Source organism: Schistocerca americana, chromosome 8 (assembly GCF_021461395.2).
Source record: "Schistocerca americana isolate TAMUIC-IGC-003095 chromosome 8, iqSchAmer2.1, whole genome shotgun sequence".
NCBI lineage: Eukaryota > Metazoa > Arthropoda > Insecta > Orthoptera > Acrididae > Schistocerca > Schistocerca americana.
The window spans coordinates 407,440,878-407,462,080 of record NC_060126.1 but is presented as its reverse complement, the minus strand read 5'-3'; the positions used below and the strand labels follow the sequence as shown (position 1 = coordinate 407,462,080).

At 42.6% G+C, this 21,203-nt stretch overlaps 1 protein-coding gene across 1 annotated transcript in view; it reads right to left on the bottom strand.

Moving 5' to 3' along the window:
• The window catches only part of LOC124544769 (UDP-glycosyltransferase UGT5-like), a 171,168-nt gene that overhangs the window by 32,804 nt on the left and 117,161 nt on the right, over positions 1-21,203 (bottom strand). The window contains exon 3 of the mRNA XM_047123446.1: positions 16,619-17,199. Within this exon, the coding sequence (XP_046979402.1) occupies positions 16,619-17,199 (581 nt within the window). The remainder of the gene's footprint in view (positions 1-16,618; positions 17,200-21,203) is intronic.

Below are 21,203 nucleotides of genomic sequence, written 5' to 3'. Positions count from 1 at the left end.
AGGAAGGGGGCGAGAGGGGGGGGGGGGAATGAGGGGAAGAATGTTAGACAGGAGGAGGAAAGGGGAAGGGGGAGGAAAGGGTTTATATACAAGCTCCTCACAGTTCGGCTATTTTATTTCCATAGAATGTTAGCGCAGCATATGGCAACATACCGCATTCGCACTCAATGAGTTGGGAAGAAAGCTCATTTTGCATCAGGAGATAAAAAACGTAGGTGATCCCACGTGGAATAAAAGAACGGTAACGCAGACTTCAACTGGAATATAAACAACTTATTTAGATTCCTATCTTCTCTTTATTTTACAAAAAGTCAGACTTTTGTTGTACACATAAAAGTTAAATATTTCGCTCCTGACTGAAGAGTACAGTTGTTTTTTTTAGATTCAGAACTAGATGCTAGAATTCCACAATATAATGGGTTAAAATCTTGAAGCATTATACTTCTGTAATTCTGCCCAATTGGTTTCGTGCCACGTACGCATTTACAAACGTTGACTAAGTATATTGGTCCAGGAAGGAAGTGACCAAACAACTCAAACGAAAGTTGGATACGCAAGCGAGGTTCAGTCGGCCTCGAGAAAGGGACGCGCATGTTTCACGTGTGCCACAGTATTTATTCGAAACTGAACGGGAGTCCACTTCGCGGAGTGTATGCAACACATCAAACAGGAAAGACCCTTGGAGTGCAAGGGGGGCGGGCCGGTATATTTTTAAAAAAATCTTAGTGACAAACAATTACGTTTATCCTTTCCTTCCAACAAAGAAGGTGCTGTTGATCTGGACTGAATTTCGTCCAACGTCGTTCGGTCGACGACTGTGAAACCGCCGTCATACTTTTAGCGTTGTTTGAAATGGGTCGGCCGTCGGCAGAATCGCCCGTTGTCGGCTGCACTGTGACTGTGTTCGTAACTAAAATGCGCAGTGCGAGCTTTGGCTCGTGTACCTCGACGTCTCCTCTTCACAGCCTTTCCGACTTCGCGAGGAAGACTTGACCGCAGCATGAAGCGCTTCCTGGTTAGTGAACGAAATGAAGACACCAGTGGTCCGTCTGCCGGTGGTGGGGAGGTATATACTCCGAAGGCGAAAACAAGAAGGGGCGACGCGAAAACGAAAATTTATGATGAGAACCGCTTATTGCTAGGCTTCACGTAAACTACAATGAGTGTCGACGAACGTCCCCAATGTTTAATTCGTTTAACCATTTTAGCTGCTAACGGCATGTAGCCTAACAAGTTAAAGACATGTGCTTAAACCAAACATCCTCTGTTAACGGTAAAACCAAACTAAATGTTTTATTGTCTAACCAGAAGAGCTTAGCTAAAATGACGAATGTGACTTCTAAGTTAGCCTGTTACCAGATTTCACATAGGACTGATAAATACAAGAAACCACACACGGTTACAGAAACTCTGGTTCTCCTAGCAGCGACTGATGTAGTTATTAACGGTGTTTGGCGATTCATTTGGTCAAGAGCTGAAAAGTATTCCTCTCCTTAATGACATAGTGCGTAGAAGAATTTTAGACTCTTCTGACGATTTACTCGAGCAGTTAATTGATAAATTGCGTAATAATTGTTTTGCACTTCAAGTGGGCAAAGCGACTGATATTCATAAAGATCCTCATTTGATTGCTTATGTTCATTTCGTTGATGACTTAAACATTCGAGACGAATTGCTTTCCTGTGACTCGATACTGCAAGCAGTTACAGCTCAAAACCTTTCTTACATTATCAATACTCTTTTTATAATCAAAACAGGGCAACATGGGATAGGTGCATTTGAGTATGCACCGATGGAGCTCGCTCAGTATCTGGAATACATGGTGGGTTGCAAGTGAAAGGTAAGGCTGCAGTTCATGTTGCAGTACAGACTCACTGCATGAAACATCTGGATGCTCTGGCTGCTAAAGAACTTCCCACCACTTCATGAAGTGCTGCAAACGGTCACAGACTCTTTTAATATTACTGAGGCAAAATCTATAAATTTAAGGCTTTGTAAAGTGCCATGGGAGGAGATGGTTCCACATCACACTCACCTGCTCTGTTTTAGTAACGCCCGATAACTTTCAAGGGATATAGCACTAAAAAGAATGTTTGTACTGAGGAATGAGGTATTCTGTTTCACAAAGGCGAAAAGTCACTCTATGGCAGACGGTTTCAGTGACGCCTATTTTCTGTTGAAAACTGCTTAACTTCATGAGAAAATAAATATTCTTAACTCTTCAAGATAATCAGGCAATTATCTTATCTTGAAACGAAAAAGTTAAGGCGTCCATAAAAAAATAGAGCTGTGGCAAACTCGAATGGGAAGTGGCATACTAAATTTGTTCTCTACTCTAGTGTTACTGTTAGAGGACGCACATAATCCGATATTTCCATGAAGATAAAAGCTTGCGTTCTCCATCGCCTTGCAACACTCAAACTTCGCTTCGAAAAGTATTTCAGCGACGATTTTGATAAATTTAATTAGATTAAAATCCATTCAAAAGGTCAGCTACACCATCAGGTCTAGAATATAAAGAAGTAAGGACAAATTACTGATGTCATTCGTGACACTTCACTGTAGAGTAAATTCAATAAAGTGTCTTTTTTTGGAGATTTGGATACACATTAGCAAGGAATTCCCAACCCAGAGCCAAAATGCAATGAAGATTCCGATTCCTTTTGCGACAACATACTTTTGCGAGACTGGATTTTCAGTTTTGGCAGCTCTGATGTCGAACTACACTTCAAAGCTAAAATTAAGCAAATAACTTCGAGGGGCTGTTCCTGCTATTGCACCAAGTGTTGAAAAACTTTTTTCTCAAAAGAGCGCTCATCCGCAACGACGTACTTTGTAATTTAAATTTTAATGCTCTTGAAATCCTTGTCTGATGAACTGTAAGTATTGTCCATTTCATAGTTCTTGATTGAATGAAAATTTGATGAAAGTAAACAATTTTTTCCGTCTTTTCATTATAATAATTCATGTAGTTTTGGTTTCTGTTGCGTAAAATCCTTCTAAACAGAATTTTGTAAAACAGAGAATAAGGCAAAGAAAATATAAAAATGGGTATTTTTGTAATTGAAAAAGGCTGCTGGGCTGTCAAATTTTTCCTCGCGAAGGGGGACCCAGAGGAAAAACGTTTGAGAAGTTCTGTGCTAGGTGACTCATCACTGCCAAGATCATCAACTTCTGCAAGTTCGCTCACGCCAGACATACTTGGCAGTATTCCAAGGCCATCGCCACGTATTGCATCATAAGGTACATAGAAAGTACATATCAGAAACAGCAGGGGTCCAAGCACTGACGCCTGAGGCGCATTGCCCGTCGTAGTCTTTCTCATTACTATAGGCAATGACTTTTCACTGTATATTCTTAAAATCGGAGAGGAACAAATTTTGAACTGCTGCTCTTATTCCATAACGCTCTAACTTCTGGAGTAATATTCTGTGATCAACACATGCAAACACCTTAGTCAAATCGGTGAAGATTTCTGATGTTCACATCTTTTCATTTAATCCACCCATTGCCTTACAGAGAAAAATATATAAAATTTTCAGTTGTTAAACTTTTCTAAAACCATGTAGCAAATCATGTGAACTGAAATGATCTGTCACTCTGATGCATACAGCCTTTACAATAGCTTCAGCAAATTGATACGGCATACTAATATGTCTAAAATTGTATATATTACCCCTTTCTCCTTTCTTCTAAGGCGGTTTCACTCTTGATTACTTTAATCGCTCATGAAGCTGGTCACTCCTAAAGGAAAAATTACAGATGTAGCTAAATACAGAGCTAACATATGCAGCCCAGTGCTTTAGTATCCTGCTTGATACTCCATCGTATCCGTGAGAGCCCTTGGTCTTCGGTTATATAATTATTGATTCAGTCTCCCCTCGCCAGTATCACGGAGGTATATTTCAGAATGCTGTCTTGGAAAGCCATTTTCTAGGAGATATGATTTCCTGTAGGAACTAAGTATTTATTTCGTTTACCTGCTATATTCAGGAACTCTACACACATCTCACTTACATTTTTACTACATACTGACTTTATATCCTCCACATTGTGCTGTTGGCCAGACACTTCTTTCACGACTGGCCATGTTGTTTGAATTTTATCCTGAGAATTAGTTATTCAGTTTACATAACACATGCTTTCGGACTCGCTAATGATATTTTTAAGTAATTTACAGTAATGTTAGTAATAGTCTGCTGCAGCTTTCAACGTTTCGATATAGTTCCCAGTTTTTTCTACATGATATCCTTATCTCAATCATCATCCACCTAGATTACTCGTTAAAGCATATTTATCATGTATGAACATCCTGCCACTCATGTTCTTTAATGAGGTTTAAAAAAGCCTCTGCTGCCCCTCGATTAAGTAGTTACTGAAAGCTCTCGTCCTCTGCTCGTAACCTTGTTTTCATAGCACAAGTTACGTTGTCATCGTGTTTAAAGTGTTTCCCACAGGGAATTCTAAACTGGCTCAAACGGTAGTCCGAGAGAGCCAGGTCTGGGCTGTAGTATAGACGAGACAATAACGTCGAACCAAATTCCCTGGTTCTGAGACGTACATGGGGCGCTGTCGTGTTTGATAAAATTCCTTTGGGATTCTTATCAGACGGTAAGGTTTCTTGAGTTTGTTGAGAGTGTATACATACGGTTCTGAATCAGTGGTTGGCCCTTTTAGTAACACTTCGACTAGAATGACAGCACTATTATCCCACAACTCTGTTGTCATAGCTTTACCAGCAGAGGCAGCTGAATTTCTTCTTAAATGGTGACTGCGGATGGTGCCACTTCGGTGACTGCATTTTTGTCTATGGCTCAAACTGATGCACCCACGTTTCGTTACCTGTACCGAACTGTGACAGAAGGGCTTCTCCATTGGTGTCAATATGCTCCAGCAGTTCAGTTGAAATGCCTTTTCTTTGAATCCTGTGGTGTGGCGTGAGCATTTTCTTTCAATATACAACAGTCTCGCCGCGCGGAGTGGCCGCGCGGTTTGAGGCGCCATGTTACCTCCCGTCGGAGGTTCGAGTCCTCCTTCGGGCATGGGTGTGTGTGTTTTGTTCTTAGCGTAAGTTAGTCTAAGTAGTGTGAAAGTCTAGGGACCGATGACCTCAGCAGTTTGGTCCCTTAGGAATTCAACACACACACACACACACACACACACACACACACAAGAGTCTCAGTCATTTCACGTGCGCTTCGAATGCTCACAGATAGCTGTAGAGCAAAGTTTCCCAAACTGTGTTCCTCGAACCAATGGTATTCCCTGGGAAGTGAATACGTGTTCCGCGAGAAACTGTTAATGGTACAGCGTTTTTCCGACTTTTGGCGATACTAATTATTTTTTAGTTTTATTATGATTTGTGAATTATTAGTTTTGATTTAAAATGGAAATAATCACTGAATAAAACAAGGTTTTTTTTACTTTTTAAAATTTTATTTAACTTCAAAATAAACGAGGTGTTGCATCAAAATACCTAGATTCTAAAAGTGTTCAGAGAGAGAAAAAGCTTGCGAACCTGTGCTATGAAGCTAACTGTTCAGTCGTGATGGCCCAGTCTGTGCGAATAATGGCATCCACGCGATTCACTATTTTGGAGCAGCAGCTGTGAATTAACATTCTAACAAGGGAACCTCCCCATCTCACCCCCCTCAGATGTAGTTATAAGTTGGCACAGTGGATACGCCTTGAAAAACTGAACACAGATCAATTGAGAAAACAGGAAGAAGTTGTGTCGAACTGTGAAAAAATAAGCAAAATATACAAACTGAGTAGTTCATGGGAAGATATCCAACATCAAGGAGACTGGAAATGCGAGAGCGCTGTGGTCTCGTGGTAACGTGAGCAGCTGCGGAACGAAAGGTCCTTGGTTCAAATCTTCCATCGAGTGAAAAGTTTAATTTTTTATTTTCAGTTTATGTGACAAACTTATGTTTTCATCACTTTTTTGGGAGTGATTATCACATCCACAAGAAAACCTAAATCGGGCAAGGTAGAAGAATCTTTTTACCCATTCGCCAAGTGTACAAGTTAGGTGGGTCGACAACATATTCCTGTCATGTGACGCCATGCCGTCACCAGTGTCGTATAGAATATATCAGATCTGTTTTCCTGTGGAGGAATCGGTTGACCTATGACCTTGCGATCATATGTTTTCGGTTCCCATTGGAGAGGCACGTCCGTTCGTCTACTAATCGCACGGTTTTGCGATGCGGTCGCAAAACACAGACACTAAACTTATTACAGTGAACAGAGACGTCAATGAACTAACGGACAGATAATAACTACGCAAAAATAAAGAAAGTAAAATTTTCACTCCAGGGAAGACTTGAACCAAGGACCCCTCGTTCTGCACCTGCTCACGCTACCACGGGACCACTGCGCTCCTTGGCCCACATTCTCCATGATGGAGCCTATGTGTCCCATGGACTACTCAGATTGTATATTTTGCTTATTTTTTTATAGTTCCACACAACTTCTTCCTGTTTTCTCAATTGATCTGTGTTCAGTTTATCAAGGCCTATCCACTGTGCCAACTTATAACTAAATCTCAGGGGGGTGCGATGGGGAGGTTCCCTTGTAAGCGTGGCCGATCACTGAGCTCAATTTCCCCACTTCCTGAATCGTTAACTCTCTTGACCCATCACCCGACTGTACTGTCAACTGCACCATTTGTACACGCTACACGCTACACACTGACGCTTATGGCTGTTCACTACGATTTCTCTTTCCGTTACCAATAATTAAGTTACAGCACGTTGTTTCTAAACAGGTGTCTTATGTAGACGCCGTTTTAGTGGCTCACTAAAGCTCTGCCATTTACCTGAATTCCTCGGAACTTCACATACGTGCTGAAAAAACAGCTTTAAGCTCCTAAACAGACGTCCTCTTACATACATATTAACAGCTGTAAAAATATGTGCATTATTGAAAGACCATCCTGTAATACATAGGCTGCAGCAAGCGTTTACAGAATCTCTTATTACAGTGAAACTAAGTTTGGTACACAACTTTTAAGACTATACTTGAATCCAGGAATGAATTGTATTACAGAAACGGTGTATATTGTTCTTGTAAATAAAAAAAAATATTTTTTTTTCGCCTAGTATAATCATGTAGGTATCAACGTGCGCTCAAAAGGATTCGTAACCAAATTTGAAAGAAGTGATCTCAGCATGGAATAAGAAGTGTGATATATAAATATTCTCATGATCACTATGCTTTGATATTCCCTCACTGCTTGCAAAAGTTAACAGTAACGTCCTTTTACTTAAATGTCCGTATATACTATGAATTAAGGAATTTTTGTTAAAACGAAAATACCCTCTTTCGATATTTTCTAAGAAATTCAATCATTCTCCTCCATGCAACGTTATACTTCTGGGATCAGACGCTATTCACCTGTTTCAGAGCCTCCAAACGCTTCCAGATGTGAAGTTTGCTGATAAGGTATACTTGAGGCGCAGTAATTGGTATACGACAGCTTTAAAATGTAGAGATGTGCCGTTTACTGTCGCATAAAGACAGAAATTTATATTTTGCTGCAAGGAGAATCCAATTTATTTGAAGAATTGGAAGTTAATCTGATGTAGGGTACTGTATTCGATTGGCCCACTTTTTAAGACTGACTTACTTCAGCCTCGATGAACCAGTCAACAGTCAACTTGTTACAGGTTGGTTTGTACTGAAATAACAACATTTGTGACTATTTTGGGGAATCTGGTTTCAGCAAGGCAGGGCAGCAATTTTTTTTTTTTTAAGTCATCGGTCTTCTGACTGGTTTGATGCGGCCCGCCACGAATTCCTCTCCTGTGTCAACCTCGTCATCTCAGAGTAGCACTTGCAACCTACGTCCTCAATTATTTGCAGGATGTATTCAAGTCTCTGTCTTTCTCTACAGTCTTTACCCTCTACAGCTCGAGTACCATGTAAGTTATTTCCTGATGTCTTAAACGATGTCCTACCATCCTGTCCCTTCTTCTTGTCAGCGTTTCCCACATATTCCTTTCCTCTCCGATTCTGCACAGAACCTCCTCATTCCTCGCGCTATCAATTCACCTAATTTTCAAATCTCGTCTCTAGCACCAAATATGAAACGCTTCTATTCTATTCTATTCTGTTCCGGGTTTGAAACAGTCCATGTTTCACCACCATAAAATGCTGTTCCAAACGTACGAGGGCAGTTCAATAAGTAATGCAACACTTTTTTTTTCTCGGCCAATTTTGGTTGAAAAAACCGGAAATTTCTTGTGGAATATTTTCAAACATTCCCGCTTCGTCTCGTATAGTTTCATTGACTTCCGACAGGTGGCAGTGCTGTACGGAGCTGTTAAAATGGCGTCTGTAACGGATGTGCGTTGCAAACAACGGGCAGTGATCGAGTTTCTTTTCGCGGAAAACCAGGGCATCTCAGATATTCATAGGCGCTTGCAGAATGTCTACGGTGATCTGGCAGTGGACAAAAGCACGGTGAGTCGTTGGGCAAAGCGTGTGTCATCATCGCCGCAAGGTCAAGCAAGACTGTCTGATCTCCCGCGTGCGGGCCGGCCGTGCACAGCTGTGACTCCTGCAATGGCGGAGCGTGCGAACACACTCGTTCGAGATGATCGACGGATCACCATCAAACAACTCAGTGCTCAACTTGACATCTCTGTTGGTAGTGCTGTCACAATTGTTCACCAGTTGGGATATTCAAAGGTTTGTTCCCGCTGGGTCCCTCGTTGTCTAACCGAACACCATAAAGAGCAAAAGAGAACCATCTGTGCGGAATTGCTTGCTCGTCATGTGGCTGAGGGTGACAATTTCTTGTCAAAGATTGTTACAGGCGATGAAACATGGATTCATCACTTCGAACCTGAAACAAAACGGCAATCAGTGGAGTGGCGCCACACCCACTCCCCTACCAAGAAAAAGTTTAAAGCCATACCCTCAGCCGGTAAAGTCATGGTTACAGTCTACTGGGACGCTGAAGGGGTTATTCAGTTCGATGTCCTTCCCCATGGTCAAACGATCAACTCTGAAGTGTATTGTGCTACTCTTCAGAAATTGAAGAAACGACTTCAGCGTGTTCGTAGGCACAAAAATCTGAACGAACTTCTCCTTCTTCATGACAACGCAAGACCTCACACAAGTCTTCGCACCCGAGAGGAGCTCACAAAACTTCAGTGGACTGTTCTTCCTCATGCACCCTACAGCCCCGATCTCGCACCGTCGGATTTCCATATGTTTGGCCCAATGAAGGACGCAATCCGTGGGAGGCATTACGCGGATGATGAAGAAGTTATTGATGCAGTACGACGTTGGCTCCGACATCGACCAGTGGAATGGTACCGTGCATGCATACAGGCCCTCATTTCAAGGTGGCGTAAGGCCGTAGCATTGAATGGAGATTACGTTGAAAAATAGTGTTGTGTAGCTAAAAGATTGGGGAATAACCTGGTGTATTTCACTGCTGAATAAAACAACCCCTGTTTCAGAAAAAAAATGTGTTGCATTACTTATTGAACTGCCCTCGTACATTCTCAGAAATTCCTTCCTCAAATTAAGGTCTATGTTTGATTTCTCTTAGCCAGGAATGCCCTCTTTTGCCAATGCTCGTCCGCTTTCGATGTCCTCCGTGCTCCGCCCATCAACGGTTATTTTTCCGCCTACGTAGCACAATTCCTTAACGTCATCTAGTTCTTGACCATCAATCCTGATGTTAAGTTTCTCAATGTTCTCCTTTCTGCTACTTCTCATTACTTCCACCTTTCTTCGATTTACTCTCAATCCCTGTTCCGTAGTCAGTTGATTGCTCATTCCATTCAGCATATCCTATGTTTCTTCTTCGCTGTCACTGAGGATAGCAATCTCACCAGCGAACCTTATAACTGATATCCTTTCACCCTGAATTTCAGTTCCACTCGTGAATCTTTCTTTTATTTCCATCATTCCATAATTGCTTCTTCACTGTGCAGATTGAGCAGTATGGGCAAAAGACTACGGCCCTGTCTTACACCCTTTTGAATCCCAGCACTTCGTTCTTAGTTTTCCACTCTCGTTATCCCCTCTTGGCTCTTGTACATGTTGTATATACCTCGTCTCTCCCTATAGCTTAATCCAATTTTGCTCAGAATTTCGAACATCTTGCGCCATTTGATATTGTCAAAGGCTTTTTTCAAGTGGACAAATCCGACGAACATGGCGTTATTTTCCCTTAGCCTTGATTTCATTATCAACCGCTGTGTCAGAACTGCCCCTCTGGTGCCTTTACCTTTTCTAAAGCCAAACTGATCATCATCCAACACATCTTCAATTTTCTTTTCTATTATTCTGTATATTATTCTTGTCAGCCACTTGGATGCATGAGATCTTAATCTGATTGTGCGATAATTGTTGTACTTGTCAGCTCTTGCAGCCTTCGGAATTGTGGATGATATTTTTCCGAGAATCAGATTGTATGTCGCCAGACTCATACATTCTACACACCAACGTGAGCAGCTATTTTGTTGCCACTTACGACAATGATTTTAAAAATTCTTCTGCCTTATTTGGTCTTAATCCTCCAAAAATCTCTCAAGTTCTGATTCTAATATTGGAGCACCTATCTCTTCTAAATCGAGTTCTGTTTCTTATTCTATCACATCAGACACATCTTCTCCCTCATAGAGGCTTTCGATGTATTCTTTCCACCTATGCGCTCTCTCCTCTGCATTTAGCAGTGGAATTCCCGCTGCACTCTTAATGTTACCATCCTTGCTTTTAATTTCACCGAAGGTTATTTTGATTTTCCTATATGTTGAGTCAGTCCTTCTGACAATCATTTCTTTTTCGATTTCTTCACATTTTGCGTGCAGCCATTTCGTCTTAGCTTCCCTGCATTTCCTACTATTTTTATTCCTCAGCGACTTGTATTTCTGTCTTTTCCTGAACATTTTTGTGCTTCCTTCTTTCATCGATCAACTGATGTATTTCTTCTGTTATCCATAGTTTCTTCGCAGTTTCCTTTATTCGTACCGGTGGTTTTCTTTCCAACTTTTGTGATTGCTCTTTTTAGAAATGTCCATTCCGCTTCAACCGATCTGTCTATTGAGCTATTCCATGCAGTATCTATATCTTTAGAAGTATCAATCATATCTCTTTATTCCTTCGTACATCCGTATCCCATTTCTTTAAACTTCAGCCTACCCTTCATCACTACTAAATTGTGATCTGAGTCTGTATCTGACCCTGGGTATGCCTTACAATCCAGTATCTCTATCTGATCATGATATAATCAAACTGGAATTTTTTCGCATCTCCCGGCCTTTTCCAAGTATACGTCCTCCTCTTGCGATTATGGAACTGAGTATTCGCCATTATTAGGTGAAATATGCTGCAAAAATCAACTAATCTTTCTTCCCTCTCTTTCCTTGTACCAATGCCAAACTCTTCAGTAACCCTTTCTTCCATTGCTTCCCCTACAACCCCGTTCCAGTCTCCCATGACTATTAAGTTTCCGTCTGCCTTTACATACAGAATTACCCGTCAATATCCTCATATGCATTTTCTGTATCCTCATCTTCTGCTTGCGACGTCGGGATTTATGCCTGAACTGTCGTTTTCGGTGTTGGTTTGCTGTGGGCTCTGATAAGAGAAACCTTATCATTGAACTATTCACAGTAACACACTCTCTTCTCTATCTTCCTATTCATGACGAATCCTACTTCCGTTTTACCATTTCCTCTGGTGTTGAAATCACCCAATACTCATCCGACCAGAAATCCTTGTCTTATTTCCATTTACCTTCACTGACCCCCACTATATCTAGACTGAACCTTTGCATTTTCCTCTTCACATTTTACGTTGTCGAAGGCTTTTTTGAGATCGACAAAGACTATGAACAGGCCTTGATTTTTCTCTAGTCTTGCTTCCATTAACAACCGCAATGTTGGAAATGCCTCTTTGGTGCATTTATCTCTTCTAATGCCAAACGCATCGTCACCTAACACATCCTCAATTCTCTTTTCTATTCTTGAGTATACTTTTCCTGAAATGCATGACCAATTAAGCTGACTGTGCCATAATTCTCGCACTTGTCAGCTCCTACAATGTTCGGAAATATGTGGGTGATGTTTATCCGAAAGTCAAATGGTGTATCGCCAGACCCGTATATTCTACAAGCCAACTTCAATAGTCATTTTGTAGCCAGTTCCCCCAATGATTTTAGAAGTTCTGATGGAATGGTATCTATGCCTTCTGCCTTATTTGATATCAAGCCTTCCAGACATCTTTTAAATTATGTTTACATTACTGGGTCCCCTGTATCATCTGCATTGACTCCTGTTTCTTCTTCTGCCTCATCAGACAAGTCTTCCTCCTCAAAGAGGCCTTGAATGTACTCTTTCTGATATGGCGCGCGCCGCTAACCTGTGATCTTGTTCAGAGCGCGCACTGTAATCTATAGTTCGCTGTCCTAGTGCGGGTGGCGCTCCGGTGGCGATTTGCTATGACGTCGCTGGCGTGTTTTTGCGGTGGCCGGCGGAAAGCGAGAGGGTAGTTGGTTTTCCGGGGGCTGGACGGAACGTGAAGTTCGCTCTGCCTGACCTGCTAGTGACTAGCGCTAAGGGTGTTCTGCCTCGCAATATGAGCAGAGTGGTCTGGGGCGGAGGCGACTCGCCGCTGTGCTGGCCATGCGATGGTGATTAATTGGAGTCTGCGTACTTGTTCTTTCTGCCTGTCTGATGTGGAGGTCCGGTGGGGTCCTGAGATACTCTGGCCCGGAGACAACTAGTTGCTGAATTTTGGAGTCGTCTGCCAGGTTATGGTGTGGGCTCGGTTGGCTCTTCAGATTTTCCTATGGAAGCTCCAGCAGCGTTTTCTGAACTTTTCTGATGTGGGACGGTGTTGTTGGAACCTTTTGCTGTGTGTGTGGCTCGTTACGATATTTGTTGGTACTAATTTATTTGCTCAACTGGAGTCCTGCCCGGAGTTGCGTTCATGTATGGTACATTTGGCAGTCGATGTGTTAGGTAAAGTCTGCCCAAGAAGGGCGGTTTTGTACAGTATATACATAGTAAATTACTGCTGCTTGGTATATGGGGTCTTCTGGGACCTGAACAACACGATCTAGTCAATTTGGTTGTGTAAAAGCATTTAGTGGTATGTTCTGTATTTTTTTATTGTGCTATTATTAACTTGGTGGAATAGTCGCGTTTGGTGTCGTTAAGGCACTTATAAGACTGTGGTTTGACTATTCTTGTGCGCTTGGCTTTTATTGTTTCGTTTTAGGAAGCGAGAATTGTTTATTAAGATTTGTGTGTGTTGGCTTCCGGCACTTGTTAAGAGCGCCCGAGTTAGCGGCGCTGTGGTTATCATGTGCTGTCGGGATGTTATACTGTATTATTTGAATTTTATCTTGTGTTGATATTATCTGTCGTGTGTTACAGAACATAACCAAGGCGCGTAAGTGATGGACAGTTGTGGGCGGCATGTCGGGGAGCTCTCAGCGGTTTATTTCGGGGACTGTTTCTAGTGGGATGGTTCCGAAGTGTTGAGAGCTCGCTCTTCTGTGATTGCGTTGGGAGTTGCCCGCGCCCTTTGGTTGTATCAAATTATTTTGTTATTATATTTATTGGTTGTGTGTTGCGCTTCTTTCATTTTATGGTGCCAAGCGCCATTATCTTAAAGTTTTTTGTGTACATCATTTTAAATTGTAATTCCAAGTTAACTTATTATTGGATTTTGTCTTTTGGATAAACTCTAAAATCACTATTGTAAAAGGTTCCTGATTTTATGGTGGCAAGCTGCCGTTATTGTTTTTTTTAAAGCTCACACTTTAGCTATTTGTTAAGTTTTGTAAGTTATTTAAAGGAGATTAGTACTGGTAATTTAATAAATTGTGTACAGAGTCTGCTGTTTGGATATTATTGGGTGGAACTTCTTGGATAGTTGTCCTATAAGAATGCACATTTCACTTTCCACCTATCTGCTCTTTCCTTTGCATTTAACAGTGGAATTCCCATTTGACTCTTAATGTTACCAGCCTCGCTTTTAATTCCACCGAAGATTGTTTTGACTTTTCTGTATGCTACATCACACCTTCCATCCAGCGCAGCAGTCGGACAGAACGAGTGGCAGCCTACCCCTCAGGAGGACACCCAACATCTCTGTCAATTCGATACTAATTGTAAGCCGAATACTGCTTGCATGAGGGCAAGAGGAAGACCAAAACGCTATTGACTTGCTCGATTTGTGAAGCTCTTTCTCTTGAATAAATTACCCAATTTTTCTGAAATTGAAATCATTTGTTTATTTCTACATGTGCAGAATGTCTATCGATTTCCGTCCAGTGTGGATAATTCCTTGGTGGTCCATCGTTTTTCCTGTCTTAGAGTGTATTTCACAAAACATTTACTGGAATATATTACGTATGTGTTCGACGAGAGACGAATTGGGAGAGGGTTACCGATGTCATTGGAACCTCTGACATAACCCTTTCTAAGTTCTGATCTGATCCAGTGATAACACACTAAGAGAACCAAATATTAACTGAGAACACCAAATAACTGGGAATCTGAACGATCCTGTATGCAATGCATTTGTTTCCAACATTCCAGCAAAAAGGGTAGAAAAACTAATTCTGCGGTCAGGTCCTGATGACTTCTCTCAGCGTCATTTAGGAGAGGCACGGATGGGCATGTAGTCAGCACTCCCCCCCCCCCCCCCCCGCCCCCTCCCCCCTGCCCCCCCCCCCCTGTAGTTGACTGCTTTACGATCTCTGAACCGATACGTCTCATTCAGGCTGCTTCCCAACTGGTCGTACGAGACTGGAAGAAAACTGTTCCAATTCTACTACAGAAATATCGTAGAAAGTATAGGGAATCGAAATATGATACAGTGCACTATGTGATCAGAAGTATCCGGACACCTGGCTGAAAATTCCTTACTAGTTCGTGGCGCCCTCCATCATTAATGCTGGAATTCAGTATGGGGGTAGCCTTGATGACAGTTTCCACTCTTGCAGGCATACGTTCAATCAGATGCTGGAAGGTTTCTTGGGACACGGCAGCGCATTCTTCACGGAGTGCTGCACAGAGGAGAGGTATCGATGTCGGTGGGTGAGGCCTGGCACGAAGTCGGCGTTCCAAAACATACCAAAGGTATTCTATTGGCTTCAGGTCGGACTGTACAGGCCAGTCCATTACAGAGATGCTATTGTCTTGTAACCACTCTGCCACAGGCCGTGCATTATGAACAGGTGCTCGATAATGTTGAAAGGTGCAGTTGTCATTCCCGAATTGCTCTTCAACAGGGGGAAGCAAGAAGGTGCTTAAAACATCAATGTAGGCCTTTTCTGTGATAGTGCCACGCAAAACAACAATTGGTGCAAGTCACATCCATGAAAAACACGACCAAACCGTAACACCACCGCCTCCGAATTTTACTGCTGGTACTACACAAGCTGACAGTTGATGTTCACCGAGCATTCGCCATACCCGCACCCTGCCATCGGATCGCCACATTGTGTACCGCGATTCGTCACTCCACACATCGTTTTTCCACTGTTCAATCGTCTAACGTGTGCGCTCCTTACACCAGGCGATGCGTCGTTTGGCATTTACCGGCGTGATGTGTAGATTATGAGCAGCCGCTCAACCATTAAATCCAAGTTTTCTCACCTCCCACTTAACTTTGATAGTTCTTGCAGTGGATCCTGATGCAGTTTGTAATTCCTGAGTGACGGTCTGGATAGATGTCTGCCTATTACACATTATGACTCTCTTCAACAATCGGCGGTCTCTGTCAATCAACAGGCGAGGTCGGCCTGTACGCTTTTGTGCAGTACGTGTCCCTTCACGTTTCCACTTCACTATCACATCGGAATCAGTGGACCTATGGACGTTTAGGAGTGTTGAATCTCGCATACAGACGTATGACGGAAGTGACCACGTCCGAAGTCCGTGAGTTCCACGGAACGCCCCATTCTGCTCTTGGTTGATTCAAACGGCTCTGAGCACTATGGGACTTAGCGTCTGAGGTCATCAGTCCCCTAGAACTTAGAACTACTTAGACCTAACTAACCTAAGGACATCACACACATCCATGCCCGAGCCAGGATTCGGACCAGCGACCGCAGCAGTCGCGCGGTTCCGGACTGAAGCGCCTAGAACCGCTCGGCCACCGCGGCCGGCTCATTCTGTTCTCTCATGATGTCTAATGACTACTGAGATCACTGATACGGAGTACCTGGCAGCAGGTGGCAGCACAATGCACCTAATATGAAAAACGTTTGGTTTTGGGGGTGCCCGGATACTTTTGATCACATAGTGTGTATGGTAGTCAGATGTGATACGGGGTACGCTATGCAAACAGAATCGCTAGCTTTGCCGGGTTGATTTCACAGCGCTTCTGTAGGATAATATCACTGCTTCATGTACGCAGGTCGTATAGGGTGAATGGCACTTAAATCTCAGCTCAAATATACGTGTGGCCTTCTCATCATACACACGCTCTTGGAAGAATACTTCACACAGCTGTCTATTAGGTAGATGGGAAGTAACGCCACTTTTTGCGTAAACGATACAGTGAAGTATCAAAGCTAGGATTTAAGTATGCCAACATCACTAAAGGGACATCTGGCATTTAATTTGTCACTCACCTCTGGCAGCTTCTTGGGAGGGCTGACATGCATTCCTCCGACCTCGACCATCGCTGGAAGGAGCGGCCTCGGGTGCAGCACACTGAAATGGCTGTTCGCCAACACCATCGACGACTTCCTCTCTATCTCCAGCAGACTGGGTAAGGTAGGATCATCCACGTACCGTCTTACGATGGCGTCCTGGCTGGGCATGTAGTACAAATTTCGAACTACCCTGCAGTAAGTGCTGAACACCGTGTTGTGCAGCCGCTGGAAGAAAGTCATGTGGTCGGAGTATTCCAGGAATGGTTCGGGGACGTAGGCGGGCGGACTTGGATTGCCGACGACGTCGCCCATCCACGCAGGTGGAGAGAAAGTGGCGAACTGGATCACTGGTATCTTAAATATGTGAGACAGGGCCAGGAAGCACTCACAGAAGAATATTTCTATGATCATGACATCGTACTTTTCGTTGGAGCTAAACAGTTTCTTCACGTTCTCATGTTGCAGAAAAGTTTCACAGGAGTATGTTCCGAATTTCTGCAACTTGAGGAGTACTGCAAAATCACTGGCGGTGCCAAGGTCAAACAGGCCAGCTGTATCTGGAAAGACAAATAGGAAATCAGTCGTTTGTAATAGGCATGTCAGTTAGTTATAGTATACAAAAGACACAACGTCCGGCACCTAATAGTGACATTAATATGGAGTGTGGCTTCGACTCTGCTAGCGACTCTATGATGTGTCAATGTCTGAAAGTAGAGTAGCCCATGATTCTACAAGAGCTGACACCAGAGGAGGTAGTGATCTTGGGCGCTGTGGTCTGTAGAGAAGTCGACGTTCTAACTCATCCCAAAGGTGTTCCATTGGGTTCAGGTCGTATCTGTGGGCAGGCCTGTCAGTTTAAGGAATTTTGCTGTCCACAAACCATTGTCTCATAGACGCTGCTTTGTGACTGTTAATACAATCATCGTCTCCAGACTGTCCCTCTACTGTACACAGTGCAAAGTGCTGTAAAATGATTCATATCTTTCAGCATTTAGTGTTTCCTTAGCCACAGTAAGGGGACCATCCATCTGGATAACCTGTGGAAATACCACGTTTGTGGATTATTGCATTAAGTAGATCTTTCATTGGACGAACGAGATGAGGTGTTGCCCCATCTTGTATCGAAACAGTGGTTTTCGCACCGTTGCACTCTTCCAAAGCAGCAGTCACATACTGTACAAGGAGGTCTTGATAACGTGCAGACGTCGCAGCATACTTGACAGGCACTATGGGTGAATTCTCTTCAAGGAAGAACGAATGAGAATAAAGGTGCTTGCGAATACACACCACACAGTCACGTCCAGCGAGTGCAATACCTCTTTGTGCAGAACAATTCGGCAGTTCTGACAAGGGGAGGCCACGACGTTTGGGACGCGGATTTACTGTAAACTTCGTACACTCGTAGTACTCCATGAGGGCAACAAAATGTGTAAGCAGTAGCGCGTACTTCTCAAGCGTTATTGAGAAAACTGCAAGATAATTTAGGTCGTCAAATATATACCCGTGCGTGGCCATTTTTACCAGGAAGCGATCGAGCGAGGTGGCGCAGTGGTTAGCACACTGGACTCGCATTCGGGAGGACGACGGTTCAATCCCGTCACCGGCCATCCTGATTTAGGTTTTCCGTGATTTCCTTAAATCGCTTCAGGCAAATGCCGGGATGGTTCCTTTGAAAGGGCACGGCCGATTTCCTTCCCCATCCTTCCCTCACCCGAGCTTGCGCTCCGTCTCTAATGACCTCGTTGTCGACGGGACGTTAAACACTAATCTCCTCCTCCTCCTCCACCAGGAAGCGGCGACATCCGAGTGGTTAGCGTTCAAGCCCCGTAATCGCTGGATCGCAGGATCGAGTCCCTTACGTCAGTCTTTTTTATTCCTAACACAGTCATTTTCTTTACTATTTATATTACAATTGATATAATGGGAAAAACACGTGTAATCGGATGAACTTTTATTAAATTTACAATGTTATTTGGCAGTCTACAATTTTTATTATCACAAATAATATAATATTCATAACTATCGACTAGTAAACGACGAAACGCATAAAGTGATACTGAAAATGTATGCTTGTTCGTGATTTGAGAAATTCCTTATACCTGGAAGGAGCCCGAAACGACTTGTTACCTCCAAGTTTTGGCCGGCACAGACGGCTTTCGAAAGATGTACAATTAATCGTCGCTTTCGACATTACGAGTACAAGTTGCAGGATGGTATTTTTCGTAAAAACATGGAAAACAGAAAAGTTGAACGGCTCCAGCGGCATTGAATAAATGCTATGTTTCCGCATATGCAAGGTCTTTTGAGGTTTTCCGTGGAAAAACAAACCTCGTTAACATTTTCAAAAACCTCTCTTTCAGCCGATGATTTGGAAGCAAATCATGCATAACGCAGCATTTCCTTAAATATCGGCGCTGATAATGGGTCATGCAGCATCGAGTGTATTTTAATAGCGCCTTCACGAGAAGCAATTTCTCGTTCTCTTTCGATTAAATAGGAACAATTTTGAAGACACGGACAAGCATACATTTTCAGTATCAGTTTATGCGTTTGGTCGTTTACTGGTTATAGTTATGAATATTATATTATTTGTGATAATAAAAATTTGTGGACTGCCAAATAGCATTGTAAATTTAATAAAAGTTCATACGATTACAAGTATTTTTCCCATCAGATCAACTGTAATATAAATAGTAAAGAAAATGACTGTGTTAGAAATAAAAAAACTGACGAACGGGACTCGATCTTGCGATCCAGCGATTACGGAACTTGAACGCTAACCAGTCGGCTGCCGCCGCTTCATGATGATAACGGCCACGCACAGGTATATATTTGACGACCGAAATAATGTTGCGATTTTCTCAAAAACGCTTGAAAAGTACGCGCTACTGCTTACACATTTTGTTGTCCTCATGGAGTACTACGAAGTTTGCAGTAAATCCGCCTTCCAAACGTCGTGGCCTCCCCTTGTGAGTATTCACTGCACCCTCTTAACTCCATAGAATAATGCCCGGCTACATGTCATCAACTTCGATTCGTACCAAAAACCAAAGACAAAATTTAAAACATTGCTGCCGATCATGAGGTTTCAGTTGCTGCACCATCTGGACCTTGAAAGGGTACCATTGTAAAATCGATCGCATAACTTTCTCTACTGCTGAACCTAGGATGGACAAGTCTCGTAAACTGTGTAGTCTCTAGCTCCACTGCGGCGCGTGCTGCACGGTCAGTTACAGCGAAAGTATGCTCATCAACAGGTAGTGCGCCTTCCTCTTCCAGCTGCCACATCAAGCTCAGCCATGTCTTCTCTAAACCACTCCTGTCGTCAGGCCTTTCAGTCGGCGATGCTCTCTCAATGCAGCACTGTAAAACAGACTCAGTAACAGCGCACGGTCTCTCTTCTCGATAGCCATACTGCTCACTGATGTTACGGCCTGTCAAACGACAGCGCGGTATCGTACCGTCATACAAACAGTGTACAGTACCAGATTTGCGCCTGACGTAGGCCACAACTGGAATTTGTTGTCCAGCGTAGAGCGGTTCCGCATTAACGCATTAGCGTATCTACCATTTGACAAGCCATAACGTGTGTGAACAGTATGTCCATGGAGAGGAGGGTCTGTACACTGTTAACGAAACTGTTTCATGCGAACGGCAGTAATTACGGTGCTGCATTGAGAGAGAGTCGCCGACTGAAGAGGCACCCGAAAACATTATAGTTTAAGGGGGGACGTTGATGAAAAACACGCTCTATTTAAAAAATTGTCAAAATCCACAGTTTTGGAAACATCGCAATGAGATTTTGTACCACGCTTTACATAAAAGTAACAAATTTACATATAAAATCCTTTCATTATACATATTCAACTTTTTTTGAATGAAATTTGAAGTTTCATTTTCAAAAAATAATGTATGTTACTTTTTCTCAGGAAGTATTCAAGAGATTTCTACAAAAATTTCTCTGTTTCATCTCTTTACATGTTGTAAGCTTCTCTTATGAGGTTTTTGGGATAGGTCAAATAAAAGAATTTTCATAATTTTTAAATTATAATTCCACAAGTACAATTTTAAATTCATGCAAAATTCCGAGCACTTTGCTCCATATCTCAGCTTGTAATCAGAATTTCAAAATTTTCTCTTCAGACAACGTTTATTAGGTTTACAGAAATATGTACTCTGGGTCGTCTTTCCCTTCAAGACTTCTCTTCTGGTTTCTTGTTGTCTGTCTTCTTTCCTTTACCCGGTCTTCAACTGACTTTTCAGCTGCAGAGACGCGCTGTAAATCTATTTTTCTCAGAATATCTTGAATAAAATTTCCTATCTTGAAGCCCATTCTTTCTAATGCCTCCATCATCCCGACGGTCGCATCATTAAATACAATAACTGCATCATAAGTTGCAATTCTGGCAACTGTAGAATATGCAAATGTGTTTTTAGGGCATCGTTTCCATATGAGTGAATTTAGAGACTCATTTGGATTTTGAGTTTTGCCATGAACACACTTTTTGAGAAGTGCAGGCTCGGCGAGAAACCTGTAAATGGGCTTGATGTATCCCGCACA